The sequence below is a fragment of the Capra hircus genome, chromosome 18, assembly GCF_001704415.2.
Source record: "Capra hircus breed San Clemente chromosome 18, ASM170441v1, whole genome shotgun sequence".
Lineage (NCBI taxonomy): Eukaryota > Metazoa > Chordata > Mammalia > Artiodactyla > Bovidae > Capra > Capra hircus.
This window is the reverse complement of record NC_030825.1, coordinates 60,719,846-60,740,134: the sequence shown is the minus strand read 5'-3', so window position 1 is coordinate 60,740,134 and position 20,289 is coordinate 60,719,846. Positions and strand designations below refer to the sequence as shown.

The 20,289-nt window shown below is 38.7% G+C and overlaps 1 protein-coding gene across 1 annotated transcript; it reads right to left on the bottom strand.

The window, feature by feature from the left end:
- On the bottom strand, positions 2,565-17,478 carry LOC108638084 (zinc finger protein 665-like). The gene is made up of 3 exons (XM_018063209.1): positions 17,442-17,478; positions 16,090-16,233; positions 2,565-5,582 (listed from the first exon to the last, which is right to left on the bottom strand). The coding sequence occupies exons 1-3, from the start codon at positions 17,476-17,478 to the stop codon at positions 3,250-3,252; spliced, it is 2,514 nt and encodes an 837-aa protein (XP_017918698.1). The 3' UTR covers positions 2,565-3,249.

The following is a 20,289-nucleotide window of genomic DNA, read 5'->3' as shown; positions in this document are numbered from 1 at the left end:
TTTTGCTTCCCCCGCTCAGGCTGACTTGATTAATCACATCTTTTGGGCTTATATACCTAAGCCCCCTTTATTGCAGGTTGTTGAATGGACAGATATGGGACCGGTTGTATCCACTAATGACTCAGTACATATGCCTCCTCCTTGGAACCTGGAGGGGCCCTCTCATCCTGAGGATGAAGGAAGATTAACATTCCTCTAGGCTATAAAATCCTTCCTTTATGCATGGGCCCAGCAGAATTACGTATTAATGTTAGTCGACAGACGTGGGCTTTCACCTGCCTCCAAAAGAGAACTCCCACACATCGCTTAGACTGCTTACTGCCCTGTCCCTTTATGAGGACCATGCCAATACTGCCAGCACTCTAGGACAGGACAAAAGGTGGACTGCAAGGGGTTTACTTGTAAGGATTTTAAATATACTCCTGTTTGTTGAGATAGATGTCAAGCTAAATCATGGAAATTCATGTGTGTGGCCAATTACAGCATTGTTGATTGGTGTAAAACCACCTATGGTATGTAATGGTGGAATGGCACCTCCTCGCCCTCAACTTGTCCTCAAAAAACAAATTGGGCCTGAACAACGGGACATCTGGAAACTTTCTACAAACACTGAAAACTTGGAACTTGGACTGGATATTTCACAGGGACGAGTCACAGTCATAACTATTCCTTCCATTATAATCATTCATATTTTATACAAGCTTGCATTCCCCTTCGTTACTGCCATAGGAAACTTAAAATTTAGTAAGACTTTACATACTGTGACTTGTATAGATTGCAAATTGTATGCTTGTCTTAATTCCGCTATTTCTCTAAAAACACAAATCCCTTTTGATTCTTCGATCTCAATGTAGTCTGTGGTTGCCAGCAGATCTCCAACGACCCTGGAAAGAGGATCCATGTCAAGACTTACCTCCCAGTTACTCACTAAATTACTCTGATGATCTAAGTGATTAATTAGATGCTTGATTCTTGGCATTTTGGGGTCAATAGCCATTTGCACCACTGCCGCTGTCGCAGACACTGCTTTACAAACTTCAATTCAAACACAAAACTTTATTCAAGATTGGACTAAAGATGCTCATACTATATGGGTCACTCAGGTTCAGAAAGATGAAAAAGTTTAAGATAAAAATCAGGAATTAAAAAACAGCCATCCAATGGGTTGGAGACCAATTAGTAGATTTACAAAAACAAGTATTATTAAATTGTGATTGGAATTCTACTCAATTTTGTATCACTCCTATTCGGTTCAACCATAGTGCTTACAATTGGGAAAAAATCAAATTTCATTTGCAAGATATGCATAATAATGCTTCCTTAAATGTACAATTGTTGTAAAAGGAAATCCTTGAAACCTTCTCTAAGAGTCTACCCTCTTCCAACAATTTGGAAACCTTAGCTGAACAGCTAGCTGATCAATTATCTGGGCTAGACCCTTAAAGATGGTTTCAAGGCATTACACATAGTATTGGATCTGGAACTATAACGCTGATAATTATCCTGGTGATTATAACTATAACATATCGATGCCTTTCAACTAAAATTGTTGAAACTAAACAAACTCACTTGCTCAGGGCCTTTTTCACAAAAGTATCTACAGTTTTCCCCAATTATGAAAAAGTAAAAAAGGGGGAACTGTCAGGGGACATCCAACTTTAAAGGACCCAACATGATATTTTCTTCTTTTGTTTGCTGATTCTCAAGGACTCTATTTTTTATCAGGTCTGGAAAACAGGAACGAGCAGAACTGCACACAGCTCTCAGGACTGAGGTCATGAGAAAGAGTATTTGCTTGGATTCCCTTCAGTGACTCCCTTCAGTGACCTTTCACTTGAGGGTAATCTATTCAGTTATGCCCCTCTTACTCAGGATATGGAATGCTTTCTGGCCCTTTCAAGATTGTTATTTGCTTCGCTTTGTTTATCCTCAATGTTTTTACTGCCTAAAGCTACCTTGTAGAAAGATATATAACTATGCGTTTTTGCAAATAAAGCACCCTTATTTCACTCGAGACTTGGGTCCCCTGCTTCCAACTTCTCGTCGACTCCATTCCTCAGATCCCGGTCTACAAAGACCATGACAGCTCTGTCTTCAATTTCCACAAATAAGAGTAACTCTTCTTTAATGACACATACAACAGTTATTTCTGTCCAATGGAGAACATGACCCTATTCCTATGCATTGTTCCTAGCACACCATCAGTCCCTGGTAACTGTCCCTCTCCTCCTACGAAAAGCCCAGGCCTTTAAACATCTTGCCTACTCTGATCAAGGTCAGTTCGTAGAACATTATGTTTTATAACAGGCTGGACTATGTACAGAAGGGCTTCCTGATCCTACTGACAATGATGAGTCATGTCTTATTACAATATTTTCTCCCCTCCCTGTTGCTAATTCACACAAACTATTGAATTTTGTAATTCAGGCTGTGTGTTTTTCACAGAAACATGGATGTGAATGAATTGTATCTAATGAAGTCGGTCCCTTCATCTCACTGAATCCTTCCCAGAGACCATCGTGAAACGCATGTAACAAATACATTTAATCAATGTATTACCAAAGCCAAGCTCTTAGAGCTCACCACACAACATGCCAATAAACTGAGAGACTACTTGTTGGGCAAGGAATAGTGACTTTATTCAGAAAGCCAGGAGACCAAAAAGATGGCGGACTACTGTCCAAAAGAATTATCTTTGCTGAGGTAGAATTCGGGTTTCTTTTACACGAAAAGATCTCTATAGCTTCTCTTCAAATATGGACTTATTGCAGTTGCAGAGTACCCGAACTAAAGTCATCAGAGAATACATATAGTGAAAAAGCTAAAGGATTTGCCACAACCACTGAGTCTGGGAAGTATGGCTCCACTATGTTCCTATCTTGTGACTTTGGGGTAAGATCCTTGCCACACACATTACATTGCTGTGTGTTTTCTCCAGGATAAATACTCTGATACTAGTGGTGAGATGTGAGGATAGGTCTTTTCTTTCTTTCTTTTTTTTTTTAATTTGTGAAATTGGTTAGGAATCTTTCTAGAATGAATTCATGTTCTAAAGACCTGACTAATAAATACATTTATATCTCCCTTCTATCCAGTATGAATTTTCTCATGAAGCCTAAGATGTTGCCACACTCATGATATTTGTATGGTTTTTCAGTAAGATGAATTCTCTGAGCATCTGTAGGGTGTGAATTTTGAACTTTGAAATTTGAAGACTTCTACCATATACCACATTCACATGAGTTTCTTTCATGTATGGATTTTCTGATGTTTAGTGAGTGCTGAGACCTGAATAAAGGATTTTCCACACTCGAAACATTTGAAAGGTTTCTCTATATGTATTCTCCAATGCTTTTTAAGGTGTGAATTTTGACTGAAGAACTTGCCACACTCATTACACCTGAAAGGTCTCTCTCCATTATGAATTCTCCAGTGAAGTTGAAGATGTGGTTTTTGACCGAAGACTTTTCCACACTCATCACATTTGTAAGGTTTCTCTCCAGTATGAACTGTCTGATGACTTAAAAGGGTTGACTTTAGACGAAAGGCCTTGCCACACTCATCACATTTGTAACGTTTCTCTCCAGTATGAACTGTCTGATGCCTTAAAAGGGTTGACTTTAGACGAAAGGCCTTGCCACACTCATCACATTTGTAAGGTTTCTCTCCAGTATGAACTGTCTGATGCCTTAAAAGGCTTGACTTTTCACGAAAGGCCTTGCCACACTGATCACATCTGTAAGGTTTCTCTCCAGTATGAACTGTCTGATGACTTAAAAGGGTTGACTTTAGACGAAAGGCCTGGCCACACTCATCACATTTGTAAGGTTTCTCTCCAGTATGAACTGTCTGATGACTTAAAAGGGTTGACTTTAGACGAAAGGCCTCGCCACACTCATCACATTTGTAACGTTTCTCTCCAGTATGAACTGTCTGATGACTTAAAAGTGTTGACTTTAGACGAAAGACCTTGCCACACTGATCACATTTGTAAGGTTTCTCTCCAGTATGAACTGTCTGATGACTTAAAAGCGTTGACTTTAGACGAAAGGCCTTGCCACACTGATCACATTTGTAAGGTTTCTCTCCAGTATGAACTGTCTGATGACTTAAAAGGGTTGACTTTAGACCAAAGACCCTGCCACACTCATCACATTTGTAAGGTTTCTCTCCAGTATGAACTGCCTGATGACTTAAAAGGGTTGACTTTAGACCAAAGGCCTTGCCACACTCATCACATTTGTAAGGTTTCTCTCCAGTATGAACTGTCTGATGACTTAAAAGGGCTGCCTTTAAACGAAAGACTTTGCCACAATCATCACATTTGTAAGGTCTCTCTCCAGTATGAACTGTCTGATGCCTTAAAAGGGTTGACTTTAGACGAAAGACCTTGCCACAATCATCACATTTGTAAGGTTTCTCTCCAGTATGAACCATCTGATGACTTAAAAAGGCTGAATTTTGGCTGAAGACTTTGTCACATATATCACATTTAAATAATTTCTTTCCTATATGACTTTTCTTATGTCTCCTGAGGTGTGTGCTGTGAGCAAAGGCCTTGCCACACTCATCACATTTGTAAGGTTTCTCTCCAGTATGAACTGTCTGATGCCTTAAAAGGCTTGACTTTACACAAAATGCCTTGCCACACTCATCACATTTGAAAGGTTTCTCTCCAGTATGAACTGTCTGATGACTTAAAAGGGTTAACTTTACACGAAAGGCCATTCCACACTTATCACATTTGTAAGGTATCTCTCCAGTATGAAATGTCTGATGTCTTAAAAAGGTTGACTTTACATGAAAGGCCATGCCACATTCATCACATTTGTAAGGTTTCTCTCCAGTATGAATTGTCTGATGACTTAAAAGGCTTGACTTTACACAAAAGGCCTTGCCACACTCATCGCATTTGTAAGGTTTCTCTCCAGTATGAACTGTCTGATGACTTAAAAGGCTTGACTTTACACAAAAGGCCTTGCCACACTCATCACATTCGTAAGGTTTCTCTCCAGTATGAACTGTCCAATGACTTAAAAGGCTTGACTCTACATGAAAGGCCTTGTCACACTCATCACATTTGAAATGTTTTTCCCTGTGTGCTTTGAGTTCTTGTGTTGTTACTGAAGGATTCATAAAATCATTCCCAGATATACTAGAAACACTGGTTTGGACACAAGGAGGAATTCTTTGAAGTGGTGAAAATGAGAAACTGTTGTTGCCAGAACTCTTAACTTCATTATATTCAGAAATTATTCCACCAGTTTGAAACATCTGCAGTTTATCCTGAAAGTTAAATCCAAACCTGTTTGCAAAGGGCTTAATGCCTGCATCCTTTCTATCATGCGAATCTCTTCCATCAGGCACATTTCCATTAAGGCTTACAGGTGTCCCTTTGAAATTTCTTTTGTCATCTCTCCCCTGACACTCAAAGTCACACATATTTTCCTGACTTTCCCAAAGATGAAAATATTTGATTTCACAGCTTTCAGGGTTTCCCAGCATCAATGTTTGGAATGTTTCTAGTTTATCACTGTTTGCTTTGGGTTGTAAATGCTTGATCACATGTGTAGGTGAGATATCTACAAGATAAAAACAATCATAGGTATCCTGCTCACAATAATTCAAAAATAAATGTTTCATGTTGAATATGTATTACACCAAAAGTAATAGTTACATCAAGTTATGAAACACCACAATGATCACCTTAAGTGTTTAGAAACACTGTTGCTGCTGCTGCTACGTCGCTTCAGTCGTGTCCGACTCTGTGCGACCCCATAGACGGCAGCCCACCAGGCTCCCTCGTCCCTGGGATTCTCCAGGCAAGAACACTGGAGTGGGTTGCCATTTCCTTCTCCAATGCATGAAAAGGAATATAATTCTTAACTTAAGAAAGCATAACAGAAATTCACCATTACAGTAGCCTAGTTTTAAAAACCATATGCCAAACACACTCACATTGGACAATCTTATGCCAACTCTCAAAAAGAGTGTTTTTCTACCAGGACCCTTAGGAACGTATTGCTGGGAGCGAGCACGAGGAGTCCCACCTGTGGCAAAGGTCATGAGGTTAAGGGGTCTGACAGGTAAAAGTGAGTCCGGCCTGAAGGGAGCCTTGCTGGATTTTCTATAGCATCTGTCCCCAAAACCAGAGTCTGCCTGCCGTAGTGCATTATGGTTTTCGCTTACGCTTCTGACATTAACAGGGGCTGTCCCCCACCACCTTCCCCTAAAAGGAATTAACATGGAGCTCCAGTCAATAAGTCTCCTGGGCGTAAAAAGAATGTCTCGGCTTAAACCCCTCTGATAGCTTTCTAACTTACCTGACCCATCTGTCCCCACTTTTACAACTATGCATGTGATTGTTTACAGCCCCATAACTGCGAGAGGCATGAAGCTTAAAACATCTTAAAGATACAGAGCCTTTTTTAAAGAGCTAAGAATTATATCAGTGTAGGTTTTCATTGTTGAGTTAATGACCGCTACCAGGCCTCCATATCCTTTATCTTTTACCTGGAGGATATTAATCAATGTAATTGGGATGTAGAAAAAAGAATATAGTAGTTTTGATGTTAGCAATACTAGACTTTAGAGTTAATGAATTTTCTCTTTGTTATAAATCACTGTACTCCTCTTTCCTTGTTATAAATTGTTGTGTCCTTGCTATGTAAGAATGTAACCTTAATTAGTGCTTTCTGAGAGTGACACCAGACTTTAGTAAGAACAACACTTTAAGGGAAAATAAGTTTTCTGGTTGACGGACCCTTATCAGAAAAGGGCCATGAAATGCTAATAGGCCTCTTGGCCAGAAGGTGATGTAAATCACCTAAGACCTGTGTATACAGCTAAGCATGCAGAGAGAAAGCCTGGTGTCGATAAGGGTCAGGGCTGCTGACCCTGCACGACTTTGTATTATCCATTGATATCTATGTACAACTAAAAGCATAAAAGCTTTTCCTGGAAAATAAAGGATGGACCAGTTTCTCAGACCAGTTCCTGGAAAGACTGGCTTCCTCCATGTCTTCTTTTCTTTCTTACTCTATTTTCTGGCTGATTCCCGGCTGGGGCATAGAGGCTCATCGTGTCTACTTATTTGCCTGGGCTTCTAAGACCCACATGAGAGCAAGCCCAAGGCAGGGCACCCTCCGCTATTCAGGCGGGCACCTGTGACCTTACACAGATGGTGAAAGTCTCTTGTCTGAGGCTTTATTGTCTTTCTATGTAAACCAAGGAATACAGCCTCTTTCTCTCCTCTCTTCTCTTAACTGCAACTCTTTCCTTCTCTCTCTCTAAATCTATATATCTCTCTTGCCACGCCGTCCCCACTTCGAACTACCCTGGATCAACTGGGGCTGGTCCCTGGCAACATATCAATCAACAGTTGTCTCAAATTGAAAAGAAAAATATTACACTATCATTGTATTCTGCACTTACTGTACATAAATACATTCTAAATAATACATTATATATTGTAACAGTAAATAATCCAAAACCAAGCTTACCCAATTAATAATTAACTTGTCATAATTGGTTGTTTACAATTGAAAACAAATGAGAAAATGAAGACTATGACTAAAACAATTTTTTGGAAACAACATAGTTTTTTAAATCTGCTACAGAACTACATACCCAAAAAGAAAGGGCATTTTACAATGTTAACAAGCAGTATGTGTCAACTGTATTGCAAGAATACACGCTAAAACACTATCATCTGTAAATGACACATAAATTAAGACATAAAATATTCACCGGTTTTCTAACAGCCAATAAATAATGCAATCTCCACCTATGTTGTTGTTGTTCAGTCGCTCAGTCGTGTTTGCCTTTTTGTGACACTGTGGACTGTAGTGCACCAGACTCCTCTGTCCATGGGATTTCCCAGGCAAGAATAGTGGAGTGGGTTGCCATTTCCTTCTCCATGGGATCTTCCTGACTCAGGAATCAGGAAGCATCTTCTGCATTAGCAGGCGAATTCTTTACCACTGAGCCACCAAGGAAGGCTAATCTCTAGCCATGCACTATTCTTAATTACCTAGTTTAATGGCACCAAAATATAACAAATAAAAAGCGAGTGCTTTGTGTATTTATTGACCAGGGTCAGACAGAATATTGCTGAAAAATGTTGCAAGTGAAACGCATACAAGATATAATGTAGTTGAGGTCTGACAGAAAACAAAATTTGGTAAAGCCATTGTCCTTCAATTAAAAAATAAATAAAATTTTAAGAAGATATAACGTAGAGCTAGAACAAATAATTTCACAATTTGTATGGAAATACAAAATACCTCGAATAGCCAAAGCAATCTTGAGAAAGAAGAATGGAACTGGAGGAATCAACCTACCTGACTTCAGCCTCTACTAAAAAGACACAGTCATGAAGACAGTATGGAACTGGCACAAAGACAGAAATATAGATCAATGGAACAAAATAGAAAGCCCAGAGACAAATCCATACATCTATGGACACCTTATCTTTGACAAAAGGGGCAAGAATATACAATGGATTAAAGATAATATCTTTAACAAGTGGTGCTGGGAAAACTGGTCACCACTTGTAAAAGAAAGAAACTAGATCACTTTCTAACACCATACACAAAAATAAGCTCAAAATGGATTAAAGATCTAAACAGAAGACCAGAAACTATAAAACTCCTAGAGGAGAACGTAGGCAAAACACTCTCCGACATACATCACAGCAGGATCCTCTATGACCCACCTCCCAGAATATTGGAAATAATAGCAAAAATAAACAAATGGGACCTAATTAAACTTAAAAGCTTCTGCACAACAAAGGAAACTATAAGCAAGGTGAAAAGATAGCCTTCAGAATGGGAGAAAATATTAGCAAATGAAGCAACTGAAAAACAACCAATCTCAAAAATATACAAGCAATTCCTGCAGCTTAATTCCAGAAAAATAAATGACCCAATAAAAAAATGGGCCAAAGAACTAAATAGACATTTCTCCAAAGAGGACATACAGATGGCTAACAAACACATGAAAAGATGCTCAACATCACTCATTATCAGAGAAATGCAAATCAAAACCACAATGAGGTACCATTTCACGTCAGTCGGAATGGCTGCGATCCAAAAGTCTACAAGCAATAAATGCTGGAGAGGGTGTGGAGAAAAGGGAACCCACTTACACTACAGGTGGGATACAAACTAGTACAGCCACTATGGAAAACAGTGTGGAGATTGCTTAAAAAACTGGAAATAGAACTGCCTTATGACCCAGCAATCCCATTGCTGGGCATACACACTGAGGAAACCAGAATTGAAAGAGACACGTGTACCCCAATGTTCATCGCAGCACTGTTTATAATAGCCAGGATATGGAAGCAACCTAGATGTCTATCAGCAGATGAATAGATAAGAAGGCTGTGGTACATATACACAATGGAGTATTACTCAGCCATTAAAGGGAATTCATTTGTATCAGTTGTAATGAGGTGGATGAAACTGAAGCCTATTACACAGAGTGAAGTAAGCCAGAAAGGAAAATACCAATACAATATACTAACACATATATATGGAATTTAGAAAGATGGTAACGATAACCCTGTATGCAAGACAGCAAAAGAGACACAGATGTAAAGAACATGCTTTTGGACTCTGTGGGAGAGGGAAAGGGTGGGATGATTTGGGAGAATGGCATTGAAACATGTATAATATCATATATGAAACGAATCGCCAGTTCAGGTTCGATGCATGATACTGGATGCTTGGGGCTGGTGCACTGGGATGACCCAGAGGGATGGTACGGGGAGGGAGGAGGGAGCGGGGTTCAGGATGGGGAACATGTGTATACCTGTGGTGGACTCATGTTGATGTATGGCAAAACCAATACAATATTGTAAAGTAATTAACCTCCAATTAAAATAAATAAATTTATATTAAAAAAGATATAATGTAGATAAAGTCATATCATAAAGAACATGACAGAATATAGATACTACCTTTTTTAGACAAATAAATTTTGAGTATTTACTATAAAACATGTACTACTGACAGCACTAATTTGCTTTAAAAGGCTTGAGGTAAACTAACAAGGTTTCCTCTAATCAGAGTAGGAGACACACCCAACTGGCCCACAAAGTGGTAAGAAAACCAGGATATGAATCCAAACCTACTGGGACGACTGAAAAAACTTATTTGTAAACATGACCACTCACCGAATGAATAGACTAGAAAATATTAAAAAATAAATACAAGGAACTTAGAAAGAAAATATCAAAGAAGATACAAGACAGAAGTAGTCTGTTTAACTATTATTCAACCACCCCATCTCAAAATGGGTTGTGAGTCATCATGGATACACAGAGTGATTTAGGTCATGTCCTGAGAAACATGTTCAATAAATGATCAGACATTATCTTTACAGTGAGAGTATGTAGAAGGTGGAGGGACGTGATAGGTAAGAACAATGTTTCCATCCATATCAAGGTACTATGTGAGGACTGGTCAGGACTAAGAAAGGGCCTGCGTGGAGCATAGGGTACACAGGTTTATGTCAGATATCAGCTTGTGACTGCATGTCTTTGTGAAAATAACGGAGAGGGCAAACTAATATACTGACTTTAAAAGAAAAGAACTGGTTCAGCAACTTTATGGGCATTATACTATGGGTATGGGACAGAAACAAGAGAGTTTAAAAGTGTGATATATGGAGAAAGCAGGATAATACCTGTTATACTATTTACAATGTAATGTATCCAACTCTGATTTTGTAACTTACAATGGAATGCTTATATTCAAGAAAAACATACACAATATTCCAGGATATTGTATAAGAATCTTATTAGCAGAAATCAGAAGGAAAATCCAGGAAAAGGCTATCTAAACCTGGGTTCCTCTGCCAAGTATGATTAACCACTCTATTGGACATTTACTTCGTTTCTTCTTCCACACATGGTCATCTCAAGATCGAGGAGTATCAAAGAAAAGGAAGACTGACTCTGGAAGACCTTCCCAGTTACAAAAGCCTTTCTGAAAAAAAGAAAAAAAAAGAAAAAAAAAAAAAAAGCCTTTCTGAGGCATCCAACTCTTTTTTGTAGAAAAAGGCTTTATTCTCCTAGACCTTCCCTGAGTTCAAAAGAGCAGATTCAAACAGTTACTAACACATTAAAGGACATGAAAGGATCATACCATGATCAAGTGGGATTTATTGCAGGGATGCAAGATTTCTCAATATCCACAAGTTAATCACTATGATACACCACAGTAACAATTGAAGACTAAAAGCCATATGATCATCAATAGACGCAGAAAAGGTTCTGACAAAATTCAAGTGCCATTTATGATAAAAACCCTTCAGAAAGTCAGCACAGATGGACCCTACCTCAACATAATTAAGACTGTATATGTCAAACACACAGCTAACATCATACTCAACAGGAAAAAACTGAAAGCACTCCTCTTAACAACATAGATAAGACAAGAATGTTCACTATTGCCAGTTTATTGAACATATTTTTGGAAGTCCTAGCTACAACAATCAGAAAAGAAAAAGAAATGAAAGGAATTCAAGGTAAAAAAAATAAAGAAGAAGTAAAACTGTCACTATGATGCTACACACAGAAAATCCCAAAGATGCCACCAGATGACTACTAGACCTCATCAACGAACAGAGTAAACTTGCTGGATATAAAATATATAGAAAGCTGCTGCATTTCTATACACTAATAATGATATATCAGAAAGTGAAATTAATGAAACAATCCCATTCACCATCTCAGAGAAAACAATACAATTCTAAGGAATAAACCTTTCTAAAAAGTCAAAAGAAGTGTACTCATGAAACTATAAGATGCTGATGACTGATACCAAAGATGACACAAACAGATGGCACAAACATATACCATATTCTTGGACTGAAAGAAGTAACACTGTCAAAATGACCATACTATCCAAGGCAATCTACATACTCAATGTAACCCTTTTCAAATTAACAATGACATATTTCATAAACAAAGAAAAAATTAATTTGTACCAAAATACAAAAGACTCTGATATTTAAATCGATCTTGAGAAGGAAGAACAGAGCTGGAGGAATCATGTTCCCTGAGTTCAGACCATACTACAAACTTACAGTCATCAGAGTAAAAGTGAAGTCGCTTAGTCGTGTCTGACTCTTTGCGACCCCATGGACTGTAGCCTACCCAGTTCCTCTGTCCATGGGATTTTCCAGGCAAGAATACTGAAATGGGTTGCCATTTCCTTCTCCAGCAGATCTTCCTGACCCAGGGACTGAACCTGTGTCTCCCGCATTGTAGGCAGATGGCTTTACTGTCCGAGCCACCAGGGAAGTGGTATGATGATGGTACAAAACAGAAACACACATCAGTAGAAAAGGACAGAAAACCCAGAAATAAACCAATTTACTTAGATTCAATTATTCTATAACAAAGGAGGAAAGAATATAGAATGAAGAAGTCTCTTTAGTAAGTGATGCTGGGATAAATGGATAGTTACATGAAAAAGAATGAAATTCCAACATTCTCTAACACCACATACAAAAATAAACTCAAAATGTGTTAAACATCTAAATGCAAGACCAGATACTATAAAATTCATAGTGGAAAACAAATGCAAAACACTGACTAAATGTCAGCAAAATTTTTTTGAATCTATCTCTTAGAGTCATGGTAATAAAAGCAAAATCAAACAAATGAGACCTAATTAAATTTAAAAACTTTTTGCTAAGCAAAGGAAAGCAAAAAAAGAACAAAAATTCAACTTGTGGACTACGAGACTATATATGCAAATGATGCTACCTCTGAAGGATTTATTTCCAAAATATAGAAACAGTTCATACAGCGTAATATCAAAACAAACAACCAACCAACCCAATCAAAAACTGGGCAGAAGATCAAAACAGACACTTCTCCACAGCAGACAAAAAGATGGCCAACAGTCACCTGAAAAGATGCTTGACGTCTCTACTTATGAGAGAAATGCAAATCAAAACCACGAAAATGTATCACCTCACACTGGTCAGAATGACCACCATCAAAAAGTCTACAACAATAAATGCTTGAGAAGGTGTGGAGAAAAGAGAACCCTCCTACACTGTTGGAAGGAACATAAATTGGTACTGCCACTTCGGAGAATAGCATGGAGGTTCCATAAAGAACTAAAAATACAGCTATCACATGAAGCAGCAATTCCAATCCTGGGCATATATCCAGAAAGGATGAAAACTAATTCAAAATGATACATGCACCCCAATGTTTTTAGCAGCACTATTTATACCAGCCAAAACATGGCAGCAACCTAAATGTTCACTGACAGACAAAGGGATAAAGAATATGTGGTACACATATACAAGGGAATATTGTGAAGTGAAAGTAGCTCAGCCGTGTCCAACTCTTTAAGACCCCATGACCTGCAGCTGCCAGACTCCCCTGTCCATGTAATTCTCCAGGCAAGAACACTGGAGTGGGCTGCCACCTCCACAGCATAAAACACAATGAAGTAATGTTTTTTGCAGCAATATAGACAGACTTAGGGATTATTCTAAGTGAAATCAGACAGAGAAAGACAAATATCATAGGATATTATATGTTGAAGTGAAATAAATGTTACAAATGAACTTATTCACAAAATAAACTCACCACAATAAAAAACAAACTTATGGTTACCAAAGGGGATAGTACAGGATAGTGATGGGGGCAGGAAAGGGAGAGATAAATTAGGACTCTGAATATTTACAAACTAATGTATATACAAAATAGATAAACAACAAGAACCTACGATAAGCTCAGGGAACTATATTGAATATCTTGTAAACTGCTGTATAGCTCAAACACAAAATTATAAATTAACTATACTTAAAAAGTGGAGAAGGAAATGGCAACCCACTCCAGTATTCTTGCCTGGAGAATCCCAAGGACAGAGGAGCCTGGCGGGCTGCCGTCTATGGGGTCGCACAGAGTCGGACCCAGCTTAAGCAACTTGGCATGCATGCTTTGGAGAAGGAAATGGCAACCTACGCCAGTGTTTTTGCCTGGAGAATCCCAGGGATAGAGGAGCCTGGTGGGCTGCCATCTGTGGGGTCGCACAGAGTCAGACACGACTGACGCGACTTAGCAGCAGAAGCAGCACCATACCTAAAAAGAATCGTTAAAACAAAAACAAAAACACCTCTTGTGGAGTTGTTCAAAAGATGTTTCATAAGGGTGTAAAAACTACTAAATGGGGGCAGCAGTCTATGAAATAAGACATGTTGACAAAACTGAATATCCACCAGCAAAAGAATTTACTTGGAACATTATCTTACAGTACTGACAAAAACGAACTCAAAATGATTCAAAGACCTAAACCTAAGTCCCAAATGTATAAAACTCCTAGAAGTAAACATGCAGGAAATGTTTCTGGAAATTGGACCCACAAATGATTTACCGGATATAACACCAAAAGCACAGGCCACAAAATAAAATCAGATATTAGTAAATTGAACTATATCAAAATTATAAACTACTCTGCATTAAAGTGCAGTGAGTTTGAAAAGACAATCAACAATAGAAGAGAAAATATGTGGAAATCATACATCTGATAGTAAGTGAGTACAAAGAATATATAAAGAATTTTAAGAGGGACTGATCACCAGTTCCACCATAGGGACCATTCCCCAATCAAACATCCAATGCATTGCAAATACAAAACAGAAAAGAGTAACACAGAAATTTGAACTCAATGATAAAATAAAAAAATACCTACAATGCACAGAACAACAGTGCAGCCAATAGCCTCATAGATACGAGAATGTGAACTTGGACAAAGTTGTCCTGGGATAAATTCCCGTACCATTTACAGAGGCTAAAATATATGGTCCTTGATACACAGCAACAACACTGTCATGGTGCCCTTGACAGAGTCTCCAAAGCCAGAAAATAACCTGGAAAGATGTATCAGGCTCTCGTGATACTTTCTCGCTCATAATCCTAGAACTGACCACTCTATGGGATAGCTTCAAGTGGTGTCTTCAAGTGGTGACTTTGTACAGAGCAGGAAAGTAACATTAGGAATACTGTCTCCATCACAGTTTTCTGTTACCTACTAAATCCACTCCACAGAGACTCACCAGAGGCTGCCAATTAAACATAGGTGGATTATCACAGCAAGGAAACCAGATAAACTTTCAGACCCTCAGGAATATATTTCAAAGAAATTGAAGAGGTAAAATGATACAAAGTAAGGAGAAAGGAACATCAGGAACAGCTGACATTCCCAGACGGGGCAGAGCAGCACAAGAGTAAAACTAACACAACATGAAGGGCAGACATTACAGCATCTTGAGATGGGACCATGCGCTCAGCCTACAGATGGCAAGCTAAGAGCGTGAGAGTCACATATCCTCCCCTCGTAGGATCTAGGATCAAAAAGACGATCTCTCTATCCACTCTTACATTCTCCTAAGGAACAACCACAGAGGATCCAATCCACCAAATTGTCTCACTCCTAAACATAAAAAAACAGCTCTTTTGAGATACTCATTTTTCTTTATGTGTTGTATTTATGGCTACTTTTACATCACTCCCCACTGTCCAGCGCTTTTTCTCATGCTCCAATGTGGAGATAATATTCAGATCAGAAACAGAAATTCTGGGACTCCCCTGGTGATCCAGTGGTTAAGACTCTGCATTTCCAATGCAGAGGGGGCAGGTTTGATCCTTAGTCAGGGAACCAAGATCCCACATGTAGAATGGTGCAGCCAAAAAAAGTAAACAAGCAAGCAAAAACAAACAATTAGATATTCAGCATTATCAGAAGAAAGAAATCTAAAGTGCTGTGGATTTTTTTAAACCCTGAGCCAAAAGTCAAAAGGTAGAAAATAGGAAATCGGGTTTTTTGGTATTTTTTTGTTAACATTTGCTAGTGAGCTTTGTAGATAATTAAGCTCTGGGACAACCTCAGATATGACATGAAACAGACACAGCATCTGAAGAGGGTCAGTTTAACCTTCTGAAGCTGTGACATGCCCCAGTCACCAGAACTCTCAGATGAAAGACATCAGGGCCTCCCAAGGGGCACACAGGGAAAATGCAGATACCCAAGGGCAGCTCTGGAAGGAAGTCATCCTCACCCACAGACAGCAGGTTCCTGTAGGTCTCCAGCATCACGTCCCTGTACAAGGCCCTCTGAGCAGGGTCCAGGAATTCCCACTCCTCCTGAGTGAATTCAATGGCCACATCCTCAGAGGTCAGTCGTTCCTGAAATGAAACCACATGTCACCAAAAGGGCCATGAAAAGTTCTCATTTTCATGCAAAAGAGAAAGGGTAGTAAGGGGTACGGATTGACTTGGTTGAAGTATGTGTTCTAAGAGATCCATGCAGGGGTATCTGGAGAAAATATGCATCTCTAATTTTAATTTCTTATGGTTTTTCATATGGCCTTATGAGATCCTCCAATTAATATGGATTTTTCATCACTGTTCAAAATCCATGAAATACATGAAAATAAAGCTCAACACTGTTTTGGCTATACAGAAGTGTCACATATTATGTTCTACCCAGTGAGTGCAATTCATGATCTAGATGAGGTACAGCATGAGTGGTGTCTTCAGAGATGACAAAGTCCATGGTACTTTTAATGGAAAGGTCAAAATTTTCAGGTATGATGTAGATAACAGCAGCAAGGACCAAAAGTGTCTGAAGGCTTCCTGTTGCTCTAAATTACTGTAATATTACTCTAAACATTAAATAAGTACTTTACAGGCAAGAACCTGTCATCAATAGCTCATTAAAGAAACATCTGTTCCCACCTTAGAGAAGAAAACCTGTGTCACAGACAGTCTGAGAAACTTGACTCAGATCAAGAAGGTAAGAAATGTTACATGAAGCACCTGAACTCAGAAGCTTGGGCTCAGCAACGGAAGCTTAAGCATCTAACAGTTAATACAGAGAACATTACAAGTCCTTTGACAGAGGGCTCCTAAAGAAAACTTGAAAGAGGTCCAAAGTGAGCCTTCTCCCTGCCCCTGTCTTCTCTGCAGGTGTAGCAGCTCTCGAGCCTCGGGCCTTCATCCCTTGAAAATGGACACGTGTGCCAAATTAGGCTCTACCCCTCCCTGATCGGAGAACCTCCCCCCTGTTGAGTGATCACTGTCTGCAGTGGTGGTGACGGACTAGAGACACTGACCCATGAGAGCCACAACAGCTTGGCAGCCCCAAGTCCTCAGACCATCTCACTTATTGCTAACCAGAGCTTCCAAACCAGTGCCATTTCAAAGGACTCTGACACAGCAGCCAAGTTCCCTGGAGCTGGAGTTGCCACAGCAGGGGTGGCTGGCTCCTGCGCTGGAAGTGGGACTGTGTTTGGGAGCTTCATCACTGTTATGCCAGGAACCCTTCTCTGAAACAGTAGCTCTTCTACGCCATGGGCTTGGCCCTCTCAAAGGCCATGGGGCTCTTTTGCCTGATGGTGGTCTAGCTCACCTTCTTCACGATATGAAGGAGCTGTTTCCACCTCCATAGTACTTTCTCCTGTGTCTGCCCTGTATGTTCCCTTTCCTGTAACTCCCCAGGCAGCCTGGCCAAAGTGGTGGGCTCAGGGATAGACAGAATGAAAACAAATAAATATTGTATTAATATGAAAAAAAAAAAAAGTCCAAGGTGAACAATGTGAAATGGCATGAAAGGTCATTATAGATGTGGATACAGAAACACAACTGTTAGTAATTTACTACTTAAAACACTAGGAGGATTGTTTAGAAAATTTCAAGGCCATAGATTATAATGATAACATAATTTCAACTGAAAAAAAAAGGTGATATGTAGTTTTTAAATCAGGATGTCTTCTATCTAAATCACAGAGTTGCACATGCATGCATACTTATCTATAAAAAATTAACTGAAATGAGAGGATTCGTCTTTTGATAGATTTTTTGGACAATTTTATATTATCCTTTTATTCACATGTATTTCAGCATCCTTCAGATGATAAAAATGTATCCTTTGTCCTCAGCTGAGGTTGTCAACAGGATTCTATACTAGGCTACCAAAAGAAAACCGGTAAAAACATTAAAATAAAAAAGAATACTTGAACTCAATTCATAATAACATTACCATATACAAAGATACAATTTTATCCATTTAAATTTACACAGCAAGGCATTAACAGAAGCCAAAGACTTTCTTTGCTTTTTTTCCCATTAATAAAACTGATTTCAAATTAGAAGAGTCATTAGATTATGACAAAAAAGAATGATCACAACAGTGAAGTAAAAAAACTTCTTGGAGAATTAAAAATCATGGCAAAAAATAATATGGAAAAAATACAGTCATTAAGCAAGACTATCTGAAGAAACATCATGATAGGAAGGAAACATTCAATACATTCCCTCTGAAATTACAGCGGCACGAAAGGAGCTGTCCAGGGTGCCTGTCTTTCACCACCATACGATGCACAGGAGCAGGGACCACTAGAAGTAACAGGAGGAAAAAACCAGGGCAAGAGACACAGAGTTTGTCAGAGAGCTGAAACAGGTAGTACTCACAAACCTAAGGACATGGAAAGGTGAAAAGTGAAAGGATGGAAAAAGACAGTCCATCCTAAAGAGAGCAGGGGAGACTGCTATATCAGACAAAATAAACTGAAGGAAAAAAAAAGTGCAATGAGATAAATATTGTATAATGATAAAACGGTCAATTTACCCAAAAGCTGTAACAAGTAAAAATATATATACATCTAACATTAGATATCTCAGAAAAATGAAGCAAATATTGAACAGGCATGTACAGATCACACGGCCCAAAAAAAGCAGAAAACACATGTATCTCAAGGACACAGAAACCATTCTCTATGAGAGACCGCATGTTAGGCCAAAATTAACCCTTTTAAGAGACTGATAACATAAAAGTATCTTCCCTAACAATAACGAAATAAACATAAGAACAAAACTTCCTCACATGTAGACATTAAACAACTCACTGTTACACCACAAATGGGTCTAAGAAAAAAATCACATCGAAATTTTAAAATACGTGGATCAAAACGAAAAGACAACATTATAAAATTTATAACACACAGAGACCACTGTACTAAAAGGAAAGTCTGAAAGGTTAAATGCTTACAGTAAAAAAGAGAAAAGATCTTAAATCTGAAATCTATTTTTAGACCTTTAGGAAGCAGAAAAGGGAAAACAAACTAAACTCAGGTTTAGTAGAAGGAAACATGTAAGTAAAGATTAAACCAGAGATACAATAGAAAGCAGAAAATATAAAAATCAACAACCAAGAGTTGATGTTTTGAAAAAACTGTATAGGAAAACCCCCACCTAGACTAAGGACAAGAGAAAAAAGATCCAAATAACTAAAAACAGATATGAAACAGGAGTGATTACAACTGATGTCAAAGAAAGTTTCTAAAGATAACGAAGTACTATGACCAATAATACCTATAAGTGACAGTATATGGGAGATACTGGCAAATTCTTAGAAACATACAAACTATTTTACTTATTAAGAAATGAAAAAATTGAGAAGTGTTGAAAGCGAAATTGTGAGTCACTGAGTCGTGTCTGACTCTTTGTGACCTCATGGACTGTAGCCCACAAGGCTCCTCTGTCCATGGAATTTCTCCAGACATGAATACTGGACTAGAGAGCCACTCCTTTCTCCAGGGAAGCTTCCAACTCAGGGATAGAACCTGGGTCTCCCGCAATGCAGGCAGATTCCTTGAGCCATCAGGGAAACCAATTATAACTAGAGAGATTTAAAAAGTAGTCAGAAACCTCTAAGAAAAATACAGGACCAAATTCTACCAAACATTTACAGAAGAATTACCACTAATCTTGCTAATTCTATGAAGCAAGCATGATTCTAACAGTTTGCTGATTTCCCAAAGATACAAGAAAGGAAAACTAGAAACCAATACCCCTGATGAATACTGATGCAAAATTAAAATACTTGCAAACCCACTTCAACACATATTAAAAAGATCTGGAGAAACAGACACAGAGAACAGATGGAGGGGGAAGGGGAGGAAGCAGAGGTTGAGATGTATGGAGAGAGTAACATGGAAACTTACATTACCATATATAAAGTAGAGAGCCAATGCGAATTTGCTGACTGACTCAGGGAACTCAAACAGGGGCTCTCTAACAATCTACAGGGGTGGGATAGGGAAGAAGATGGGAGGGAGGGGACATATGTATACCTATGGCTGATTCATGTTGATATTTGGCAGAAAACAACAACTTCTGTAAAGCAATTATCCTTCCATTAAAATAATTTAAATAAATAAATAAAAAGATCTGACACCATAACCAAGCTGGATTTTATT

Bases quoted from the DNA above. Each gene is read 5' to 3' on its own strand.
- LOC108638084 (XM_018063209.1), bottom strand. From the start codon at position 17,478: ATGGAGGTGGAAACAGCTCCTTCATATCGTGAAGAAG. The intron at 16,234-17,441 runs GTGAGCTAGACC...CCTTTTGGTGAC, and splicing joins TCCTTCATATCGTGAAGAAG to ATGTGGTTTCATTTCAGGAA. The intron at 5,583-16,089 runs GTGAGGATGACT...TTTATCTTGTAG, and splicing joins CAGGAACCTGCTGTCTGTGG to ATATCTCACCTACACATGTG.